At 44.4% G+C, this 23,722-nt stretch overlaps 1 protein-coding gene across 2 annotated transcripts in view; it reads left to right on the plus strand.

Moving 5' to 3' along the window:
• Positions 1-23,722, plus strand: part of LOC310774330 (sodium-driven chloride bicarbonate exchanger-like) — a gene marked incomplete at both ends in the record, with an annotated part of 75,053 nt that overhangs the window by 17,327 nt on the left and 34,004 nt on the right. For both annotated transcript variants that reach the window (XM_083634387.1, XM_083634388.1), the window contains 2 exons: positions 15,916-15,997; positions 22,737-22,880. In XM_083634387.1, the coding sequence (XP_083490513.1) occupies positions 15,916-15,997; positions 22,737-22,880 (226 nt within the window). The remainder of the gene's footprint in view (positions 1-15,915; positions 15,998-22,736; positions 22,881-23,722) is intronic.

A 23,722-nucleotide genomic window follows, 5' to 3' on the forward strand; every position in this document is an offset into this window, starting at 1 on the left:
TGGTCCCCAGCACACTGGCTTTGTTGGCCGTCTTTGGTCAAACACTCGTTCCTGTTGGGGCACCGTTAAACATGAAAGTCATTAGAAAGAGTGGTCGGACACAGGCAGCATGTGTTTGGGGCTGGGGTGCAGAACCACGACTTGATATGGGGCAATGGTTCACAGGCGGCGATTGGTTTAGACATCACCTGCCTGGAAAGCTGTAATTCTAGATTCACTACTTTCAGGGACACCTGCTGTTCAGAGGGGGAAGTTGTTAGTAATCCTGAGGGGTTTAGATTCTCAGGCTATTGTTGTGATTCTCTTGTCATTTGTTATGCATTACGGCTGCCTAGGGATGAAATGGGTTTTGCAGGTGATAGATTGGAGAGGTAAGTGCCCCTAGGGAAATTGCCTTCAATGTTTCTAAGGCTGAAATAAGTGACTGCTGTTATATGGACAATGGGACTGGCCATATGTATGTTTTCATTTGAAGCAACAGTTTTATACATTTTGGACAATTGGAACTGGCTGTTCAAGTAAAATCCACTAACCTATATAGCAAGTCCTACTTGTGCTGTGACTTGAACCGTTTATGATAATTCCCCCACCCCTACCCCATCATCCAAATCATATCTGCAGAACATGGAAAAGTCAATAGTACACATATCCGAAAACTGTAAAGAGTTTTGCAGGCATTCATTTAGTTTGAGAGTTATTGAGAGTCGATTTGAGTTAAGTTGTGGACCTGTGATGTCATCTGTGCATGAATGACGTCACTCGGAATTGTTTTTCGGCCAAACTCTGATTGCCAAATGTAGATTGTACTGTGAGAATATCCATAATAGTGCCAGATATTGACTAGGAAACTCTACTACATCTACAGAATGTGTGTATTGCATCGGAATCAGTTGGAACCCAATGTCAAGCCTGTCTCATCAAGGTCATAATGCTCCACTTAGCACTCAGATGCTTGCAGTACACACACACACACACACACACACACACACACACACACACACACACACACACACACACACACACACACACACACACACACACACACACACACACACACACACACACACACACTTACACACACACACACACACACACACACACACACACACACACACACACACACACACACACACATCCTCTGATTCCCAGTTGGTGTCCCGCCCCCTGAAGCCGTGCCCTCTTCCCCTGTGTTGCTCATTCATCCACACTGATCGTTCCCTTCACACCACCACCTTGGCATGTGTGCTGTGTGCTTGTCTGAATCAGTACATGCTGTTTGCCATATTTGTATATGGATTAGCATGTGATTTTCTTTTTTCTTTTTCCATTATATTATTTTTCCAGTTACCTGGATCTGTGCTGCTATGTTTAGATAGTTATCTCCGCCAGGAGATCATGTGTTTGGTCGTGTGAGTGAGTGAGTGAGTGAGTGAGAGTGTGTGTGTGTGTGTGTGTGTGTGTGTGTGTGTGTGTGTGTGTGTGTGTGTGTGTGTGTGTGTGTGTGTGTGTGAATGTGTGAATGTGCATGTTATCAGTTTGGCCATGGTTAGGCGTAGCGGTGCCTGGCGGGGATCTGCACTCTACTAAGTGCACTTTTCTAGTTTATGCTTATTTTATGTCCGCGTGTATAGGCCTGTGTACATATTCAAAAGAAAAATGAACCTACTGTCCGGGTAGTGCAGTGGTAGATTCCCTGCATACCAACATGAGGGTCGCAGGTTCAAGCCCCTATGTTACCTCTGGCTTGATCGGGCGTCCATACAGACACAATTGGCTGTGTCTGCGTGTGGGCAAGCGCGTCGATTTGGGTAGGGTTGATTGTGACATGTCACAACCAAGATTTCAGGGTGTCCAATTGTCCCTACCAACTTTTAAGCAACCTTATTTGCATTATCTTTGGAGTGCAGTTATATACAGTAGGTCATTTAGATTGTCTTCCCATATTTTGCAAGGATAGAATTGACCCGACCATTATTGAGTGAAATTAGTTTGCATTATGTTCAAAGTTACATTTACCCCTGTGTTTCACCACTGAATGTGCCAGTCCAATGGGCTATGGGCGTGGTCTCACTGGGCTGGCTGTGGTGAGATCAGCTCAGCACTCCAGCCCCCAGCCCAGACGAGGAAATGACAAGAGCGAAGCGAAGTTTTGTGTGGGACCATTTCCAGTTAAAAGACGACATTGTTCATTGCAAGAACTGTGATGCCGTTTATAAGTACAACACGGCTAAAGGGCTCATTATACTCGAGCAAGCTCCGTGGGGTGGAGCTCCGCGAGTCACTGTGCGGACCTCGCGCTGTGGCAGATGCTATACTCAAGTGATCAGCATGTTATTGTACAATGCTAATGGTGAGAACAGCCCGTGAAAAGTCGCAATGAAATCTCTCTCAATCATGCTGTGAGAGAGCTGAGCAGGTGGTGACATGAAAGTTATTGAGAAAAGGAGAAGATACTGAATAATGACATCACAACAGTATAATCCTAATGTTGATTTAAAATGAGATATTCCTCTAAATATGGCTAAAAAAGGTAAAAAAAAACAACCTCAAAACACCGCCTCCCCTCATGCCGTCCTCGACCCTACCAACTTTGAGACCAAAACGACGCCCTTGCATGTGGGAACCCGGATTAAGGGCATCTGTTGTCGTCGTAGTTCTGGTTAGCGCCGCCTCTGCTCGGTAGGGGCGCCTATTTAGGGGGGAGGGGGAGAGGAACTGGGGGGAATAGTGTGATACTCCCACAGGCTACGTCCTACTGGAGAAAAATCCTCGCTGTTAGGTGAAAAGAAACGGCTGGCGACTGCACATGTATCGGAGGAGGTACAGTATGTGCTAGTCTCCCCAGATCAGCAGCAGTGGAAATTGACCATGTACAATTAAGGAGAAAATGAGGGTAAATCCAAAAGAAAGAGACAACAACAACAACAAACTAGGAAATAAATACAAAAAATAATACATAGGCGAAAAAAGCGTGCGTGAAATGCACAGATCATACTGTATGCTGATGTTGTGTTTGCGTGTGTGCCTGCTCATGATGCCTGGTCACGTGACGGTGCGTGGGAGTGTGCCACCCCTCCTCCCTCTCTCCGACCTTGGAGCCTTGGTCACGTGACTTCTGCTCCGGTCCCCCCAAAGCCTTCCTCACCAGCCAACACCAACACATCAACCAACTGACAGACAACCAACACCAACACATCAACCAACACCAACACATCAACCAACTGACAGACAGACAACCAACACCAACACATCAACCAACTGACAGACAACCAACACCAACACATCAACCAACACCAACACATCAACCAACTGACAGACGGGTGATTTAACCATCTTCACCATACAGGTCCTTCCTATCCCTGATGCCACTGTGAGAGACAAGGTTTTATCCTTTCATAAAGCTGGGAGATTAATCTAAACCTGCTCACTCTCTCACTCTCTTTCTCCCTCTCTCTCTCTCTCTCTCTCTCTCTCTCACTCTCTTTCTCCCTCTCTCTCTCTCTCTCTCTCTCTCTCTGGGCTGATCTGATCTGGGGTCAGCATGCCTGAGGTAGTAGAGAAACCAGTGGCTATAAATAGAAGCAGGGACCGGCAGGCGGGAGATTCTGGCTCATCTGTCTTACTGAGCTGGGTAAGATTGGATTGGGACAGAACAATGTATCAGGCTTAGGTCTATCAGAAGATATGAGATATATCAGATACATTGCTGTCACCGGGCAGATAGTAATAGATAACCAATTAGGCCTGCCTTTTTTTTAATGAAGCACCTGGTCAGGATTTTGGATATGCATACACTCCCTTCTTGTTATATTAATCCTGCTATAAAATGAGGAAAACTCTCCTTCTGTCTTTCTGATATCCATCCATTTTCTCCTCAATGGCCAATCAAATTAGCCAATTAGCCAATCAAACTGAAGACTGACAAAGCAGATTTTTTTATTTTCCCAAATGTAAGCTAATGTAAGCTGTTTATGAGCATTTTTGTCAAGTCTGCATGGAGTTGTGGCATGCACATCCCCCAGGTATAGACTAGTAGGCTATTATTATTAAACAAATCCATATGTGAATAGTTCTCAGTATGAAAGAATATGGAATACTGTATATGGTAGAAAGAAATCCCAAGTGATACTATTCTGGGTGTCTGGGTAGTAGGTAGTGTAGAGGTAAAAGCAGTTGCCTACCACTGCAGAGATTCAAGTCCCGGTAGCGGTACTTCTGGCTTAGTCAGACGTTCCTACAGATACAATTGGCCGTGTCTGCGGCTGGTAAGCCAGTGGGGTATGAATCCTGGCCGCTGCACTAGCGCCTCCTCTGGTCGGTCGGTGTGCCTGTTCGGGGGGAGGGGAACTGGGGTGAATAGTGTGATCCTCCCACACACTACATCCTGCTGGTGAAACTCCTCACTGTCAGGTGAAAAGAAGCGGCTGGTAACTGCACATGTATCAGAGGAAACATGTGCTAGTTTACATCTCTACCCACATCGGCAGGGGGGGGGGGGGGGGGGGAGGGGGCAACGACCGGGACAGCAGGGGGAATTCGCGAAGTACAATTGTTCAATTCTTTTCAGCCTTTATTTTATTGGCTGGGATGAAAGCACACCAATGTGTTTCAGTAGAGAGAGCATTTCCTGAGGGTGCAAACAGTGGGAAATCACAAACCGCAGAGTCCCCCCATCATGTATTGACCCCCCCGGGCCCCCCAGTGTAAAATGAGCACCTCTCTATGAGATGCTGAAACCAAAGCAATGTTCTTCCTATGCTAATTTATAGAATGGAAATAATGGATGCTATATCTGGCTCTGGGCGTGATATTGCAAAAATGGTCAGTGCCAGCCAGGACTCTAGACTAACACCGGCAGGGATGATAAAATATGTATTTGGGACGAACAGAAATCCTTCCCAGGATGCAGTCGGGATGAAGAGTTTTTAGTTTAGTTTATTTTTTCCACCTGGAAAATGTCAACTGAGCCGGCTCTCAGTGTGCATATCACTGTCACTGGCAAACAGTGAGAGCAGTGAGCGTGCACTCGGGAGTATTCCGCTTGTTTACTCCTCGCCTGACTGCACTCGGTTACTCTTGTCTATTTTCAGAGGCAACTAGTAATCTCAAACGAGTGTTTTGATAAAGCTACGTTAGCCTCATCGCTAATGTTAGCTTTAAGTTTTTACCAGGCTTTTGCTAACAGACTGATCTGCACAGTTCTCATCTGGCTGCAGACCTCCACTGTCAGGCCAATCAGTTGTCAGGCCAGCTCCACACTCAGGGCTCTTCTGTTATTTTGAACTCTCAGTATCCTCTGAAGCTGAAGTTCCTTTAAACTCGCCACAATTACATTTCCAGTCTTGTTGCCGAAGTGCATTTTCTTTTAATTTTTATTTGTTATTTATATTTATTTAACCTTTATTTAACCAGATAAAAAGCATTGAGATAGAAATCTCTTTTACAATGCTGACCTGGCCAAGGAGGCAGCGAAAATCATATGTCCGGGCATGACACAGACAATACTACAACATGGAAAACAATTCAAACAGAATAAAAAAAAACACGCACAAAAGCACATTACAGAACATTCAAACAGAATTAAACAAGGCTAGGTCGAAACCTAGCATATGGCCAGTGCAGAAAAGCTTTGACGAGACTTGTTGGTTGTAGCAAGCAGCGACATTGTTAATGTGGAGGGCTGTCGGTGGCAAAAGTATGAAGGATATAATGGAAAATCAGTATGGTAAGAAAGCCCTAGAAAATAATTATTTAATTATGTACTTGCATTTAATAACGGTGTGGTGCGGGCTTTCAAAAAACCATGAAATAAGTTTTGAGCAACACAGTCCACACATGCTGTGTGATGTGGTTTGGTGAAGATTTGACAAAATTTGAAGGAGAAATAGTGAAAAAACGCTTTTGGACAAAATTGTAAATGGCGGAAAATCTAGTTAGACGGAAATGAAGGAAAGAATGTTGATCGTAGAAGCTATGGATCCAAAGTCATGGACCAAAATGTAAACAGGGCAGCTATAGCGCCACCGTGAGGTCAATCGGTGTAATTCTTTAGGCCAGAGTAGAAGAATACTCTAGTCTATGTGAACCTATGTACCAAATTTGGGAACAGTCGCTCTTATGGTTTGTGAGCTATGGGTACTTAATGTTGCCATAGCGCCCCTTATAGTCGAAATGACACAATTGTTTTTTTATCAGCTCAGAGTACATAGCTGCACACCTGTACCAAGGTTCATTCGCAATGGACAATGCGTTCCGGAGTTAGCGTGATTTTTGTGAACTAGGCCACACCCACAAATGTTCAGAAGTCGATTATATCGCAATGGTGTGGTCTTGCAAAAAAAAACACAAAATAAGTTTTGTGCAGGACAGTCCACACACGCTGTGTGATGTGGTTTGGTGATGATTGGACAACATTTGAAGGAGAAATAGCGAAAAAAAAATGCTTTTGGAGAACATTCAAAATGGCGGAAATCTCGTTAGATGGAAATGGAAATGGGGGCCTCCATCAGTAGATGCGGAATGACCCAAGGAACCAAGGGAAAAAATAATTTTGATTATAGATGCTACGGTTCAAAGGTTATGGACCAAAACGTAAAGAGGGCTGTTATAGCCAACTAGTGTTCTTTTTCCACCCATAGTAAAAGGTGACTGTGAACCTACCTACCAAGTTCGGTAGCGGCAGGTCTTATGGTTTCTGAGTAGGACCAAATCGGCTTGCAAATTGGTGACTAAATTGGATGGACAAACCCTGTTATAGGGCCTGCGCCCTGCGTGCGCTGGCCAAAAAACCATGCACAAAAGCACATTACAGAACATTCTAAGTGACACATTTCGAGCAGCTAATTGTGAAGGACCTCTGTGATCTTATGTTTGAAACCAGCCAAAGAAATAAGATGATCCAGTAGTTTAGTAGTCTCGGTTTCCAGACGTTTGGTGAGCGGCGCCAACAGCGCCACCTTACCACCAAACGTCTGGGAATTTACTGTTCCAAATCTGGTTCATTGAGCCCGGCGAGAACGGCCGGCAGCAGACACGCCTACATTTATTATTATAATTTTATTTGGTAACGGCAATGCAATGTTTCATAGTTCCAATATAGAGCAAGACACTGATGTGCTGCAAAGAGAGTTTATACCTGTTGTTTATTTTACAATAATTTTTCCTACCCGGAAGTGGTCCGCTTGCTACTGTGTGAGGTCATCAGCAGGCTCTGTAACGTAGCCTCGGGAGTCGGGCTTATCGCTGGGGGAAAGACCTCTAGCCGCCGGGGCCGGATGAAACACGTCCTATTAACAGTTATGTTTGTTTCTAAGTGATGAATATGTTTCTCCGCAAACGCGACAGCACCGGTTCTGCATGAGCGTCACTGCCCCCAGAAAGCAGGCCCGCCCACAACACTCATGATTGGTTCTCCGATGCAAGGCTTCCAACAGCACCACCTAACGTTATGAAAAGATTTAAATAGTAATATTCTCAGTCTTACACTAGTGAAACGGATTAAGACTGAGGGCTGAGTCTAGTAGTTTAGTGGAACTTGCAGGTCATTCCAGGACCAAGGGCCAAAATAAGAGAGACCCCTTTTTCCAGCCTCAGTCCTCAAACGTGGCACCTCAAAACGAAGCCAAGTGCTGGATCTAAGTGCTGGATCTAAGTGCTGGATCTAAGGCTGTAGGAGTTGTGTACCTCTATAAACTTGGAGCAGATGTAGCGGGGTAACTTGCCTAAGAATAAAAGCGCAGCGGAGATATCTCATCCTGAGCGTGGACTTGTCCTGACAGGCTGACAGCAGAGGTTAGCCTGAGTGGAGGTCTGCAGCCAGACCCTTTTGCAGTTCTCAAGCAAATGTGACAGACTTTAATGTCCAGACTTGCATTGTCACCATAGTAACTAACCCTTCTGTGCTCCTGAAACAATCTCAACTCTCTTGCAGGATTACATTTTTTATCACAATCCTGAATGAGACTAAATGACTTGTTGAGACATTTAGATTTACATTCAATTTGGGACAGTTATAATTGTATTTCGGGATGTTCCTGCCTCTGGGCCGGTGGTGAAAAAAGTGATTATCGAGCTCTGTCTAGAGGGAGCGCCATGGGCTGCACAGGATCCAGGCTTGTTCTGGATGTAATATTGAACTACTGCTGCACTATTTCTCTTCCTCCGAGAGGAACATTAGAAAGTGTGTTATAGTCTGTCTTTTATGTGCTGCAGTGGTCACTGCAGTGATAATGCAGTGCAGATGCAGGCTAGATAGACTTGAGCCATGGCGACCACAGGAGATGTTCCACCTGAATTGGATATATGGAACAGGTCTGAAGCAGTTTGATTTGATATAAAAGTGATTTTAAATCATCATCCGATTGTCATCATGCTTTATTGAGTTAAGTTATCCTTTATTGTCCCCGTGGGGAAATTCATCCTCTGCATTAATTTGACCCATCCTCTCCCAGGAACCTTCCTAGGACTAGTAGCAGTGGGCAGGAACCTTCCTAGGACTAGGAGCAGTGGGCAGGAACCTTCCTAGGACTAGTAGCAGTGGGCAGGAACCTTCCTAGGACTAGGAGCAGTGGGCAGGAACCTTCCTAGGACTAGGAGCAGTGGGCAGGAACCTTCCTAGGACTAGGAGCAGTGGGCAGGAACCTTCCTAGGACTAGTAGCAGTGGGCAGGAACCTTCCTAGGACTAGGAGCAGTGGGCAGGAACCTTCCTAGGACTAGGAGCAGTGGGCAAGAACCTTCCTAGAACTAGGAGCAGTGGGCAGGAACCTTCCTAGGACTAGGAGCAGTGGGCAGGAACCTTCCTAGGACTAGGAGCAGTGGGCAGCCACAGTGCAGCGCCCGGAAACCAACTCCAGTTTGATTGCCAGTGCTTTGGTCAAGGGCACTGACAGGAGTACACGTCTTTTGATGGTGGGAGGAAACCCGCACGAACAGGGGAAGAACATGCACACTCCACACGGGGTTTGAACCCGGGACCTTCTTGCTGTGAGGCAAAATTGCTAACCACTGATCCAACGTGCCATCCCTGATGCTGGAGCTCTGAAGTCTAAAATGACACCAGCCTGAGTTAGATGTATGTGGTTCTCATGGGTTGGGGACATGGAGCACATTAGCGAGAGTGAGGGAGTTTCCCAGGGGGCCGTGGTCCAGGGGACCTGTCTGGCCAGCCAGCAGTGCCAGCCTCAAGTCAACACCCTGCTCCTCTACCAGGCTTGTCATTTACATCCATGATCACAGATATCAAGAGCATTTTAAAATGACTATAAGGCAAAGGCTGTTAGTCTGTTCTTGTTCTGTCTTTTTTACTATTTTTTGCAGCTCTGAAATGTTCTTCTCTGTACTTCTCTGCTCCGCATTCCGATTGCTTTCACAGTGTGCAGTGTGCAGCGGTCAGTCTAAATCTGTGGAGGGCCGCATCAGAGGGAATTGAAATGCGGAGGCACGGACATTCACAAAATTAATACATTAGGAAAATGTCAAAGTCTTTCAGGTTACCATGAACCATCTGCCAGGAGAAGTCTGAAGTCTGTCCTGTGGGACTTGCTAATGAATCCTCATCTGGGCCTGTGCGTGCGCATGCGTGCGTGTGAGCAAGAGTGCTTTCTTTGTGCATGTCCCAGTCAGTGTGTGTGTGTGTGTGTGTGTGTGTGTGTGTGTGTGTGTGTGTGAGCTTACACACACTAAAACCACAGCTCAGTGGTTAGCACTGTTGCCTCACAGCCAAAAGCCTGGTTCGAACCCCGTCTCGTCCCAGGTCCTTTGTGTGTGGAGTTTGCATGTTCTCCCCGTGTTCGTGTGGGTTTGCTCCCACCATCAAAGACATGTATGTTAGGGTTCATACTCCTGTCAGTGCCCCTGACCAAGGCACTGGAGAAAAGAACTGGAGTTGGTCCCCGGGCGCTGCACAGCGGCTGCCCACTGCTCCTAGTTCTAGGAAGGTTCCTAGTAGAGTATGGGTTAAATGCAGAGGATGAATTTCCCCACGGGGATAATAAAAGACACTTAATAAAGGATAACTTAAAATGGTTTGATGAAGGTAATCATTTACAGTGTAGCCCTCAGTTCCTGAGCACTATATGCTGCAGTGAAAAGGTTAGTGAAGACAGCTGTTGACTGGAAGGCTGCTGGTTGGGAAAGTGAATTAAAACAGCATCAGGCACTACCATTGAACACCCCCCCGCCCCTCAATATGAACATGAATGAGAGTGGTAATTTCCCTGAACAGAAAACCAGATAACCTCCTTGAGATTGTAAATGTTTGTATGAAGCCTGCAGCATAATTATTATTATTATTTGGATCTTTTTTTATCTTCATTAGCAAAGCAATACATGCACCTCCTAATTTCTAATGGAATGTTTTATCCCTGGTTCACAAAAACTAAATCTGTTTTGCCTTTTTCATTTTTCATATTTCGTTCTCATTTTAAACTAATGCTATGGACCCACTGTTTTGCGTTATCTTCTTGCTATGCACTGTTTGTGTTTTTCAATCATATTAAGTGCTGATGAGGACTAGTCGGATTATACGGCCATGCAATATGGGGGACAAATCAGCGGTTCTCTGAACATATAGTACGGCAGACATTGAGTTTATGTTTATTGCAGCTTATTGTGAGTGTGAAAGTGTGTTTGTTTCAAAATGTTTCCATTCGTTATCTGAGATTGCCAAGAGCATGGTGCCAAGGCTGGCTCTTAAACTGCAAGACAGGGAAGAAGCGACTCCTGTTACTCATAGAGAGCCAGGAGGGAGTCCAACTGAGGCTGGGTAGCTTTTGAAGTACAATGTTTTATAATATGTATATACTATATATATATACACACACAGGTATATATATATCTTTTTAGCATGACGTCACTTGCCACCCAGAAATGCGGAACCCCGCGGCAGTTATTAGTATGAGTTGTGCTAAACAAACGTTAATATCTCAAAAACTATACATCACATCGCTTGTATTTTGACATTCTGAGTGAGAGCAGAATTAGCTCAAGAGTTTGATGTATAATATATGAATGTCGTGTTAAAGTTGTGTGAACTGTCGCAGTTTTTAAAATGTAGAGTCAGCCGGCTAGAGACAGACACTCAAGCCTCCCAAAGCTCACGCTCCATAGGGTTCCATTGCCGTTGCCACCCAGTGACACGGATTGTTTATCAAAATGCTGCTCGGCTGATCCCTCGTATACACACACATCATCGCATCTCTTCTTTTTATATTTTCTTTTATCATTGTGTTTTATCACTTGTTTTTACTACTCTGCTGCTATGTTTTATCACGTTGTAACTCAAAACCAGTAGGCTACAGCTCCCTTGGTGACAAATTACATCAGTACGGTTTTTAATTTGATACAGAGAGAGCCACCTACCCATAAGTGAAATTGTCTCTCTCTTATGACTGGGTGCATTATGATATTATACTGCAAATCCTCCAATCTAAATAAGTGTTATATTTTTCAGTGACAGACACTAACTTTGAGTTGATAAGAGGTGACTGGAGAGTTGTGTGTCCACCCATAGAGAGCTGACATGGCTTTGGGGTGGGTGTTGTTCAAAACTATCTAAGACAGTATTGCATTTAACTTTGATAGGTGTGGGCTGATAGAAACACTGCCATAGTTTTATACTCTCAGAGCGGACCATTTTGCTGTGTAGCAGCGTTTTCTGTAGAACTGTCTGTACATTTTTTGGAGTGGGTGTAGTTTCTGTTCTGAGACCTGAGTTTGCTTTTGGGCCCATTCCAGGATCAATTGTTGTCTGTGTTGCAGTTTAAGAATGCCTTATGCTTGGATAGCATAATTACATGATGATATATGAACAATTGTGCTGTAATTGCAGTTTTTGAATAATAAGGCCAGATGAATGTTGCATTGTGTTTACATGTTTGAAAGTATGGGAGCGATTTCCCCCTGCGAGCGGTCACCACAGCTAAATGAAAGCCAAGGAAACTAATAGTCGTTAGTATTGTAATATATAACAAGCACAAATTTGCAATAGCTGCGACCATGTATGCACATGCATCCACGCATTCATGCATCCACTCACACCCCACCGCAAATTTCCGAGATGCAGGATGCAGGGGCAGGACCCACCCGACCCTACTCTGCCTCTGCCACCCTACATTTCGGAAATTGTCTCCCACCGGTCTACAACTCTCAGGGGAGAGTTGTAGACTGGCACATGCTGCCTCTGATACATGTGCAGTCGCCAGACGCTTCTTTTCACCTGACAGCGAGGTGTTTCACCGGCAGGACGTAGCGCGTCGGAGGATCACACACACTATTCCCCCAGTTACCCTCCCCCCGAACAGGCGCCGGTCAATTGTGCCTGGATGGACACCCAACCAAGCTGGAGGTAACACGAGGGCTCGAACCTGCGACCCTCGTGTTGGTTGGCAGGGAATTCTACCACTGCATTACACACTTGACCTCCATGCCAAATTTCAGCCTCCTAGGGCGGAAACTGTGGCCGCCAAATGGTGGGGACATTTTTGTGGACAAACGAAATGACCGACAGAGCGACCTATAGAGCTGCTGGCCACAACTAAAAATACTTTTTAGGTACGATATGAGCACTCAGTGGAGGTGGTGCTGATTCATCTTCAAAAGTCGTGAAGTTATCCTTGGTTTGTAGGGGGGGGGGCATGAATAACAATAACCTTTTCATAAATATTCAGGAGCAGAATAAGCGTTCGACCCCTCCCTCCCATTTTTCGAGGTCAGTGCTATTTCTAGCAAGAAATAACCAGAAAAATATCTATGTTGCATCCCCCTCCTCTCTACTCTAGGAAACCACTTCAAGCGTCTGCCGTGGCTCTAGTTCACGAGGAGTCTGTCTTGCCAGAGAGCTGTGGGTGGTGATGCATTTATATCATTCCAGGCTTAACACACAATGAAGCATTCTTCTTAAAACCATGACTCAAAACACTGTGTCATCTATAGAGATATAACACGATGAGCGTGGCTCTTTCAAATTGCGATTGGCTGCCTTTTGTTGCCATGACGACTGTCGCTGGAAGCTAGCCTAGTAGCCTTATAATGCTGAGTTCCTGTGTGTGTGTGTGTGTGTGTGTGTGTGAGAGAGAGAGAGAGAGAGAGAGAGAGAGAGAGAGAGAGAGAGAGAGAGAGAGAGAGAGAGAGAGAGAGAGATAGTCTGTGTATTATTTCGGGACACATCCTCCCACAAGGGAGGCCAAGGGGGCAGTGTGCTCTTACATAGGGTTGTCACGATATTCAAATTTTCATTTGAGGGGTGGCTAGGGGGAGTGGCTAGGGGATGTGGGTGGTGGGGGCGTGGTCAGGAAGGGGACGGGGCTAGGAAATAGGGACCATATCTAGGGATAGGAAGGTGGTAGAGGGGTAGGCAGTGGGAGTGGCTAGGGGGATGTGGGTGGTGGGGGCGGGTCTGGTACCATAAGGCTGAATATCCACACCACAGCACCGTGGGCTTAGGTATTTACACTTATTATTGAGGTGGGCGAGCTTATAGTGCACAAGCTTATGACCTCCTTGACTCTGTAGCATAGATAAACTGTAAGCAACTAAGCAAAAAATACAGACCCAAACCTAGTCCCTTAATATCCGACCATGAAGGAGGACAACCCGGTGCAAACGAGACAGCTGGATGGATCAACAGACAGACTCAAGCTTCTCCGTAATCTAGGCCCAATAAAACTCATTCCAAACGTTGCATTTACACAGGTTACCCCTGCTATAGTCATCAGCCCATCAGAACACTTTAGGTTGATGAGGCAACAGATAGGCTACCCACCTTCTTACCTGTCTGGAATACCGTGAGCAGAAAATTGCAGCCGTCTGGATCACCGTGAACCCTCATAATAAAATAGACACCGAGTCTACTGCTTTTTCAAAATTTCTCTTTAACGATCGGCCCAAAATGTGTCAATCAAACTTTCTGTAAATCTTCCCCCAGAGACAGATGCACCAATAAGTGTCATCTATCCACGCATTGATATGTTATGGGACTTTTACTGTGCTAAGTGTCCGGTACACCGTGAGTCTACATTAAGTTAACTTGGGCAATGTTGTTCACACACAGTAGACAGTAATCTAATAGTCTGTTAAATAGCTAAATGATGCATCACGCTGATGACAGTTACTACTGATGATGTTGGCTTGAGTGGGAGGCTGCTGGAGTACAGTCATACAGTAACGTTATAGCAGCATCAGAATGTCGTCTCTAAATCTCAGCTTAGCCTAGATCAAACAGTTGGTTATTAACAGGTTGGTTATTTACAGACAACACTTAGCCTAATGTGTGGGCAAACATTAAGGATACTGCCCGTAACCTGGACCACCAGCAAATCTATTGTAATTATGTACACAGAACTGATCTCAGGATAAATGATCCTTTGTGTAGTTTATGCACTACGAAGGCCCCTGGTACTTCACATGATGTGGGGCTGTCCAGCTGTTGCACAGTTGTGGACTAAAGGCTGCAACTCAATTGTCTTGGCCTAATATCAGTAGCTGTCCCAGTGACTTTGCCTGCCCTGTTGTTAAGTGATTTGTCGGAGCTTAATATCACCAAGCTCAGCTGGCTTGCAGAGATTACATTACATTACGTCATTTGGCAGACGCTTTTATCCAAAGCGACTTACAATAACACATTTTTGTCAGCAATAGAGCAATCAACTATGCAACACAGTCTATGACAGCTACGAGATGGGAAAAGTACACACATTCTTTACTCAAGTAGAAGTACAGTTACTTGTGTAAGAAAAGACTGTAGTACTGATTCAACTTATGTATGTAATCAAGTATAAAAGTAAAAAATATTTCTACCAGCTGTTTCTGTGTAAACTGAACCTCACCTGTGTGTGTGTGTGTGTGTGTGTGTGTGTGTGTGTGTGTGTGTGTGTGTGTGTGTGTGTGTGTGTGTGTGTGTGTGTGTGTGTGTGTGTGTGTTGCTAGTGAAGGCGGAGAAATAATGTTTGATTTTTCATTAAGAGAAAGCACTGCTGGTATCAATACTGTTGCAGAGTATTGTATCCGTTTCACATTTTTGGTATCGATACTTATCGAAGTATTGAGGGTACACCCGCTATGCCGACCACAATGCCGACAGCCCGCAATGCCGACATTAGGTTAAGGCGTGGGGGCTGGGAGAGGTTAGGTTTAGGGTTAGGGTCTGGGGGAGGTTAGGTTTAGGCGTGGGGGCTGGGAGAGGTTAGCTCCAGCCGGTCCACCGTCACGCTGCACGCCGCCTCGCTCAGCTGGTTCTGCTTGTGGGCTATCGGCATTACGGGCTGTCGGCATTACAGGCTGTTGGCACATAGACGCGGCACCGTTCTTGTAGCATTCAGATGAAATGTGGATTTTGCCTAAACATGGACAAAAAGGCTTCTGGCAACTCAAATTATGGTGGCAGGAGGGCCGTTTGCCAGGAGGCCATTCTGGTCAAGACATGCCCCATCACTGGCTACCTTCAAAACTCTACTCAAAACTCACCTGTTCAACACAGCCTTCGGCAGCTAGTCTCTTTCTGTTCTTTGTTGTTCTTTGTTGTCATCTATGTGTGTCCGTCATCTTTTGTGCTCTGTGAAGCGGCCTTGGGTTCCTTGAAAGGCGCTATATAAATCCAAATTATTATTATTATTATTATGGCATTGGGGATCTTCACTGAAAAGTCTACTTACAGTATTAAACTTACTGTATTGTGTTATCTACTGAATATTTGTTATCATTGTGTGTGTGTGTGTGTGTGTGTGTGTGTGTGTGTGTGCGCGCGCGCGTGCGCGCACACACGCACGCGCATGTGCATGCGTGTGCGTGCATGTGTGGAATATTGAAAATATGGGAGAGTAAGTGAAATGTAAGTACACTGATCTGAAGAGTGTTACACCTGCATGTGTGAATGTCTATGGTGCTGAGTACAAGACTCTTCTTCTGTGTGTCTCTTGTAGAGAACTGATGAGGAGGCGGTGGTGGACCGCGGCGGCACGCGCTCCATGCTCAACACCAACTTTGAGAAGGAGGAGCTAGAAGGTAACACCAGTGATATTTCATGTGTACTGTGTATTTTATCTAGAAGGTAACACCAGTGATATTTAATGTGTCCTGTGTATTTTATCTAGAAGGTAACACCAGTGATATTTCATGTGTACTGTGTATTTTATCTAGAAAGTAACACCAGTGATATTTCATGTGTACTGTGTATTTTATCTAGAAAGTAACACCAGTGATATTTCATGTGTACTGTGTATTTTATCTAGAAGGTAACACCAGTGATATTTCATGTGTACTGTGTATTTTATCTAGAAAGTAACACCAGTGATATTTCATGTGTACTGTGTATTTGATCTAGAAGGTAACACCAGTGATATTTCATGTGTACTGTGTATTTTATCTAGAAGGTAACACCAGTGATATATTTATTCATATTCTCAAATACACTACTGCCGCATGCGCTGGGACGCGTCATCAGTGATGTTATCTGGGGTCGTAAGGTGTTTCGGGTCTGTCAACATCATACACCCTCGCCCAGTAGACCCAGCCGAGGCCAATTAAGACCCCGACTCGCGTCCCAGAAGCCGCTCACGGATCAGCCTTATTACTCTGTCTGCAACGTTGCCTGCGGGAGGGGTAAGCGAGAACGCCCAATCCGCTGCAATAGAGCTAGTGCTACGCCGCAGTATTGGCCCTTCGGTGCATGGAGGATCTAGGCTCTGTGGGTTACTCCCGGCCGTGCTCCTCCTTCGTCTCACCAGACCCTCCCGTGGCAAAGGCAATCCAGAGGCTGAGAGGATGCCTCAAGGACGCCTCAAGAGGGCCTGTGCGCTGCACGTCATTTACCTGCGTCGAGCACCTCGCTCTAGCCGGAAGGACCCCAGGCCGCGCCGATCTTTGCGCAGATTTTCAGGAGGCTAATCCGTAGCGTTTGTGGATTTCTCCCTCACGAGAGAGCCAAGATGGGGTGCTAATCCCATCCCGTACCGGTTGCCGTCTCTCCGGCCGTCAACTGTCTCTCCAGCTCGTCACCAAACTATACTTGGTTGTCACCTAGTCCTTCCTAAGTGTCACTGGCCAGAGGCAAGCCAGGATTCTATATTCTCAAATACACTACTGCCGCATGCGCTGGGACGCGTCATCAGTGATGTTATCTGGGGTCGTAAGGTGTTTCGGGTCTGTCAACATCATACACCCTCGCCCAGTAGACCCAGCCGAGGCCAATTAAGACCCCGACTCGCGTCCCAGAAGCCGCTCACGGATCAGCCTTATTACTCTGTCTGCAACGTTGCCTGCGGGAGGGGTATATATTTCATGTGTACTGTGTATTTTATCTAGAAGGTAACACCAGTGATATTTCATGTGTACTGTGTATTTTATCTAGAAGGTAACACCAGTGATATTTCATGTGTACTGTGTATTTTATCTAGAAGGTAACACCAGTGATATTTCATGTGTACTGTGTATTTTATCTAGAAGGTAACACCAGTGATATTTCATGTGTACTGTGTATTTTATCTAGAAAGTAACACCAGTGATATTTCATGTGTACTGTGTATTTTATCTAGAAGGTAACACCAGTGATATTTCATGTGTACTGTGTATTTTATCTAGAAAGTAACACCAGTGATATTTAATGTGTACTGTGTATTTTATCTAGAAAGTAACACCAGTGATATTTCATGTGTACTGTGTATTTTATCTAGAAGGTAACACCAGTGATATTTCATGTGTACTGTGTATTTTATCTAGAAAGTAACACCAGTGATATTTCATGTGTACTGTGTATTTTATCTAGAAGGTAACACCAGTGATATTTCATGTGTACTGTGTATTTTATCTAGAAAGTAACACCAGTGATATTTAATGTGTACTGTGTATTTTATCTAGAAAGTAACACCAGTGATATTTCATGTGTACTGTGTATTTTATCTAGAAAGTAACACCAGTGATATTTCATGTGTACTGTGTATTTTATCTAGAAGGTAACACCAGTGATATTTCATGTGTACTGTGTATTTTATCTAGAAAGTAACACCAGTGATATTTCATGTGTACTGTGTATTTTATCTAGAAAGTAACACCAGTGATATTTAATGTGTACTGTGTATTTTATCTAGAAAGTAACACCAGTGATATTTCATGTGTACTGTGTATTTTATCTAGAAAGTAACACCAGTGATATTTAATGTGTACTGTGTATTTTATCTAGAAAGTAACACCAGTGATATTTCATGTGTACTGTGTATTTTATCTAGAAAGTAACACCAGTGATATTTCATGTGTACTGTGTATTTTATCTAGAAAGTAACACCAGCGATATTTCATGTGTACTGTGTATTTTATCTAGAAGGTAACACCAGTGATATTTCATGTGTACTGTGTATTTTATCTAGAAAGTAACACCAGTGATATTTCATGTGTACTGTGTATTTTATCTAGAAAGTAACACCAGTGATATTTCATGTGTACTGTGTATTTTATCTAGAAAGTAACACCAGTGATATTTCATGTGTACTGTGTATTTTATCTAGAAAGTAACACCAGTACATCGCAGGCGCATGCGATGTACTGATGACTGCACACAGCACATGCGCCTCAGGCAAACAAAGAAGTGAGTTTGGTTACAGAGGGAACCCTCTTTGTTAGCTCTCACTATGGATTTACTTCGAAAATGACAGTTTCTCGTAACTTGGGATTATTATTTCATCACGTGAGTAGTACACGGGTCACAACATGTACATGTGAGTGTTTCTGGCGTTGTTGGAATGTGTATTTTGGGCGACTGAATGGGGGTAGGCAGCTGTACCATACTTTTTTTTTAATATATTTTATTTTCAGTTTTTCAGAACAACATATGAACAAGACAAACAGGCTCAGACACAGAACGGAAAAAAACAAAAACAAACAACAAACAAAAATAAAAATAAATAGTCACATTTTCAACATTCAGTGCTACCAGTCGTGTAAGGTGTTTATATTTTTACGAGAGGTACATTATTGTGCTCATCCGGCTCCCGCAACCTCAACAAGGTAGGCTAGAAACGGGCCCTAAATGGCAAAGAATTTCTTTAGTGAGTCGGTCCTCAGGAACCTAATCCTCTCCATGCGTATAACAGAGGTAATTTCCGTCAGCCACAATTGAAAAGAAGGCGGAGTAGAAGACTTCCATTCTTTCAAGATTAGTTTTTTGCCAACAATTGTCCCTTGCGTCAGTGATTGCTGCACAGTTGTGGGGAAGTCCAGAGAGAGTTCAGAGCAGCCGAAGATGGCAAGTTCTGCTTCGGGCTGAAGGGTTATTTTATAAGCCTTCGAGTACCAGTCAAATATCTTAGCCCAGAATCCGGACAGTGAAGCGCAGAACCAAAAAGCATGTGACAATGTGCCCTCCGACCCCTGACACCTATCACATAGCGGTGAGACAGAGGGATATATCTTATGTAGCCTATGCTTGGAGTAATGGAGACAGTGAGTGACTTTAAACTGGATCAGCTGATGTCTGCTATTAACTGAGCAGAGTTGTACAACCGACAGGCTCCTTTCCCATATAATGTCAGATAATTCAGTACCAAGTTCTTCTGCCATGCCTCTCTAATCCTCTCAGTAGAGGCCATGGTACAGTCATCAAATAGACACACAAATCTAGAGATGAGGTGCCTGGAGTGAGGAGGGGTCAGCAAAACATCAAAAAGAGCATGTTCATTTGGGAGCGCTTCAAAAGCCTGAATGCTGGATCGAACATAGTTTCTGATTTGTAGGAATCTGAGCCAGTCCGTGCCGGTCAACTCAAACTTCCTTTTCAGTAAATCAAAGGATGCAAAATGATCATCTATATATAGGTTTTGATGGAAAGCTGTATCATATACTGCCATTGTAATGCTAAGCTAAGTAACAGTGAGGGGTAAAACGCGCTTTCTAATGCATGCACAATGAAGATAAAGGCATCTACATTCTACCTTTACTATCCGCAATATGGCAAATAGTTGAATCTCCAAAAATGTTGGCATATCCCTTTAACGATCATTCTCAGAACAAACACTGATTTAGTCTAGATTGGTTGTCATCAGATTTTTTTTCTTTACATATACACAAAATATTTAATGGATTCCAAGATACCATTTTCAACAAATGACATAGATAAGGCTGGTAGTAGGCCTTCCCAAAGGGAATAGTACTGGCAAAATAATAAGGAATCAAAAGCAATAACGAACAACAATGAACACAAGGGGAAAACTAGAACCACTATTTTTGCACTCCATTGTTACATTGTTTCCTGAAAGTATTTGTTGTTGCCAGGCAACGTTCACCTTGGCTGCTGTCACTCTGTGACACTCTGTGGGAAAGACATCCTCGGATGATGGTTGTTGTAATGGTTCACTCTCTGTCTGGTGCCGTGGTAACGCTGACACTGTGACACTGTGACACTGCGTCAGCACAGCGCGGGAGGGGGAATCCTCTGGAGTGACATAACCCACCACCACCCCACTTGTGCTTTCTCTCATTATTGCATCTCTTGTCTCTCTTCATACTCGTATACACACACTACAGTATACACATACTATACTATACACACACTTTACTCCCTTCTAGATGGCTACATGTACATACTGTATACACACACACTTTACTCCCTTGCAGATGGCTACATGCACATAGACACACACTTTACTCCCTTGCAGATGGCTACATGGGAAAATGAAAAGGGTCACCATGATGTGATGTGAGCCCTTTCTGTTGTGACTCCACAGAGATTAAAGCATTGTAGTGCAGGCACGTCACACACCATTGCGTGTATTCAAGCGTTGAATGACTGAATGCTGCACAGACATGGCAAAGTAAGAGAGGAGAAAGGATCAACACACTGTGACATCAGCAGCAGCTCAGGCCTGGGGGAGGCCAGCTACATTTGTTAAGAGCTCAGCTCAGCTCGCAAACTTTATTTTCTCAGATTTCCCCCCGTTTTCTCCCAAATTGACCTATTCCCCCTGGCCCCTGCTGTCCTGGTCGTTGTTACTCCCCAATTGCCGATCTGGGTAGAGGTGTAGACTAGCACATGCTTCCTCTGATACATGTGTCACCAGCCGCAAACCTTTCACCTGACAGCGAGGAAGAGCTTCGCCGGCAGGATGTAGCGCATTATTCCCCCCAGTTCCCCTCCCCGCTGAACAGGCACACCCGACCGGTCAGAGGAGGCGCTAGTGCAGCGACCAGGAAACATACCCTTAATCCGACTCTCACCCCCACCCCCAGACACAGCCAACTGTGCCTGTATCAACCAAGCCGGAGGTAACACGGGCCACGAACCTGCAACCCTCGTGTTGGTAGGCAGGGAATCTCCCTCAGCTTGCAAACGTCCTTACGTTTTCCAAACCGGCATTTCCCCATGTCCTGTTGTTGCTGTCTGCTCCAATATGCTGTTTATTGTACAATTTGCTGTATGTGCTAAATCAGTCCCAACAGCCTGCTTCTCTCCTCTGCATTAGATACATAATTACATGTTGCTAACTGTAATTTACTGTGGATGAACGTGTCTGCATCAGGACTTACTGTCTCAGTAGAGTAATATTTACTCCCAAACTGCAAATACGGTACATTTTGACATCTAGTTTGTTTTCTCATTATGTTTTCTGAGACCTCAATTAACCTCTCTCCTGGAGTCGTTTTGATGGTGGTGGTTGTTGGGTTTATTGTGAATGGACCTATTCAAATGCAGTGACATTCGCATTGTTGGGAGGTTATTCAGGGCAGTTCATTGTTATGAAATCAGATTAGTTCATCATGATGTGATTAGTCATGTTTCAAAGCAAGTGAAAACAATTCAGGACAACAATTAATTTGAGATATTTTCCCTTCAGGGTAAATATTGCTGACAAAATATTATAGATAATATTGCTCACCCTCATAAACATAATTTATAAGCAGTTTTCTGTCTCACCCGGCCTGCATTTGAGAAAGATTGATCTTTGTGGGTTAACACAGGGTTTCCTAAACTCCAAGCAGACGTCAAGACACTTGGATACACCTGGCATCAGATAGAAAAGAATGCAAATGACCGAGAACGCCCCTTGTCGATGGCCTATACCCCTGGAGGGTTTCAGGCATAAGTTAAAGTTAAAGTTCCTAAACGTATCACAAACCTCCAAATAAATGGTCCAAATAAACAGCTCTCAAATATATATATATTTATTTGTTGTTACAGCAGATATTACTTGGTACAGAGTTTATATACATGTCTATACTGTACAGTAGGTGGGGTAATAGCAGCAGCGGGAATGAAAATTGTGATCAAAACAATGCTACAATCAGAGACTTCTCATTGTAATATCCTCTAGTAGTGAAATAAAGTGGGAAATCACTTTGTGAACCACTACCAAACTCCTGAGCCTCATATTGCCCAGGGTATGAATCCATTCGGTGTCACATTACACTGTGCACCCCCCCTCCCCATATGGTATAAGAGGCAGATGAACAGGGTGTCCGGTAGTCTTGTCTGTGTCCGGCCACTGAGCCGAGGGCCAGTGGGAAGGAAGCAGCGGCCGGACAGCTCGACCGCAATGAAAGAGGAGAACGTCAACTTGGATGATCTTCATGCTGAGCCTGTGGACACAATACACCCTGCCTGTGTTGTACAATATCACTGCAGAATCCCTGTCTCATTACATCACAAAATGTCCCTGATCATACAAAATTAATACTCAATTTCAACATCCCCTAAGAAGACACTAGTTCCCTATTATGGTTTCATGGATTAATGTTGTCTCCATGTTGTTGTCTGCAGGTCACCGCACACTCTACATCGGGGTCCATGTTCCCCTGGGCAGGAAGTCACACCGACGACACCGTCACCATGGACACAGACACAGGAAGAGGTCCAAGGAGAGGGACTCCGGGGCGGAAGATGGCCATGAATCCCCCTCGCACAGTAGGTCACCAAGGTCTCAGTACACCACGTTTCGTCTCAGACTGACGAAACGTGGCAAGTTGCACATGCTTGAACGATATTATAAAGCAAGTAGAGCTACAACTTCACAGGATCCTCATGATTCTCTTTTATTACCAAACCTCTTCTACCAATGTACCTCACTATCATCACCTACCTTACGGTGTTTCACACCTGTCTTTAGTTTAGTTCAGTTGAATCAAATTCTGTTTTTTCCCCCTTGGTGCGGTTCGTTTGGCCAGGTGTAAACAGAGCAATTGTACTCGGGTGCGGACCAAAACAACTGGACCAAGACCGTAGCCAGCTGGGTTGTGCATTATGGGCATGATGAATCCTTTAGAAATAGGATCTACTATGAAAACTTGCACTTTATGTCATTCCTATCATGTTTTGTTGCCAAATTGCCATGTTGTCACCATTGTATTACACAATGCCAAATGCACAACATGCATGTCCTGTTAACCATCATCACACATTGCCAGTTGCTAAATATGCAACCTATACCCAAGAAGAAAACACAGTAAATAATATGTAAAATGTACAGCTCAGAAAAAAGTCACGAAAATAACCATCCGACACGGTGGATGCACACAATGCACCCGACCTACAACATACCCAACCCACACACATAATCTTATAATTTCATCCATCAAAAAAATCTCTGGGAATACATTTTTTCCATCTCGGGACAATTACATGTACCTGGGTCTCCTGGCCAATCCGGAAGGGTTGGCAACCCGATCTGGACCGCTTGATTTATGGCTTTGTGAAAGCTAACAGCTGAACGACAAAACGATGTATCGTTCTCACATCAGGTGCAAACC

Source organism: Poromitra crassiceps (genome assembly GCF_964638095.1).
Source record: "Poromitra crassiceps genome assembly, chromosome: 3".
Classification (NCBI taxonomy): Eukaryota; Metazoa; Chordata; class Actinopteri; order Beryciformes; family Melamphaidae; genus Poromitra; species Poromitra crassiceps.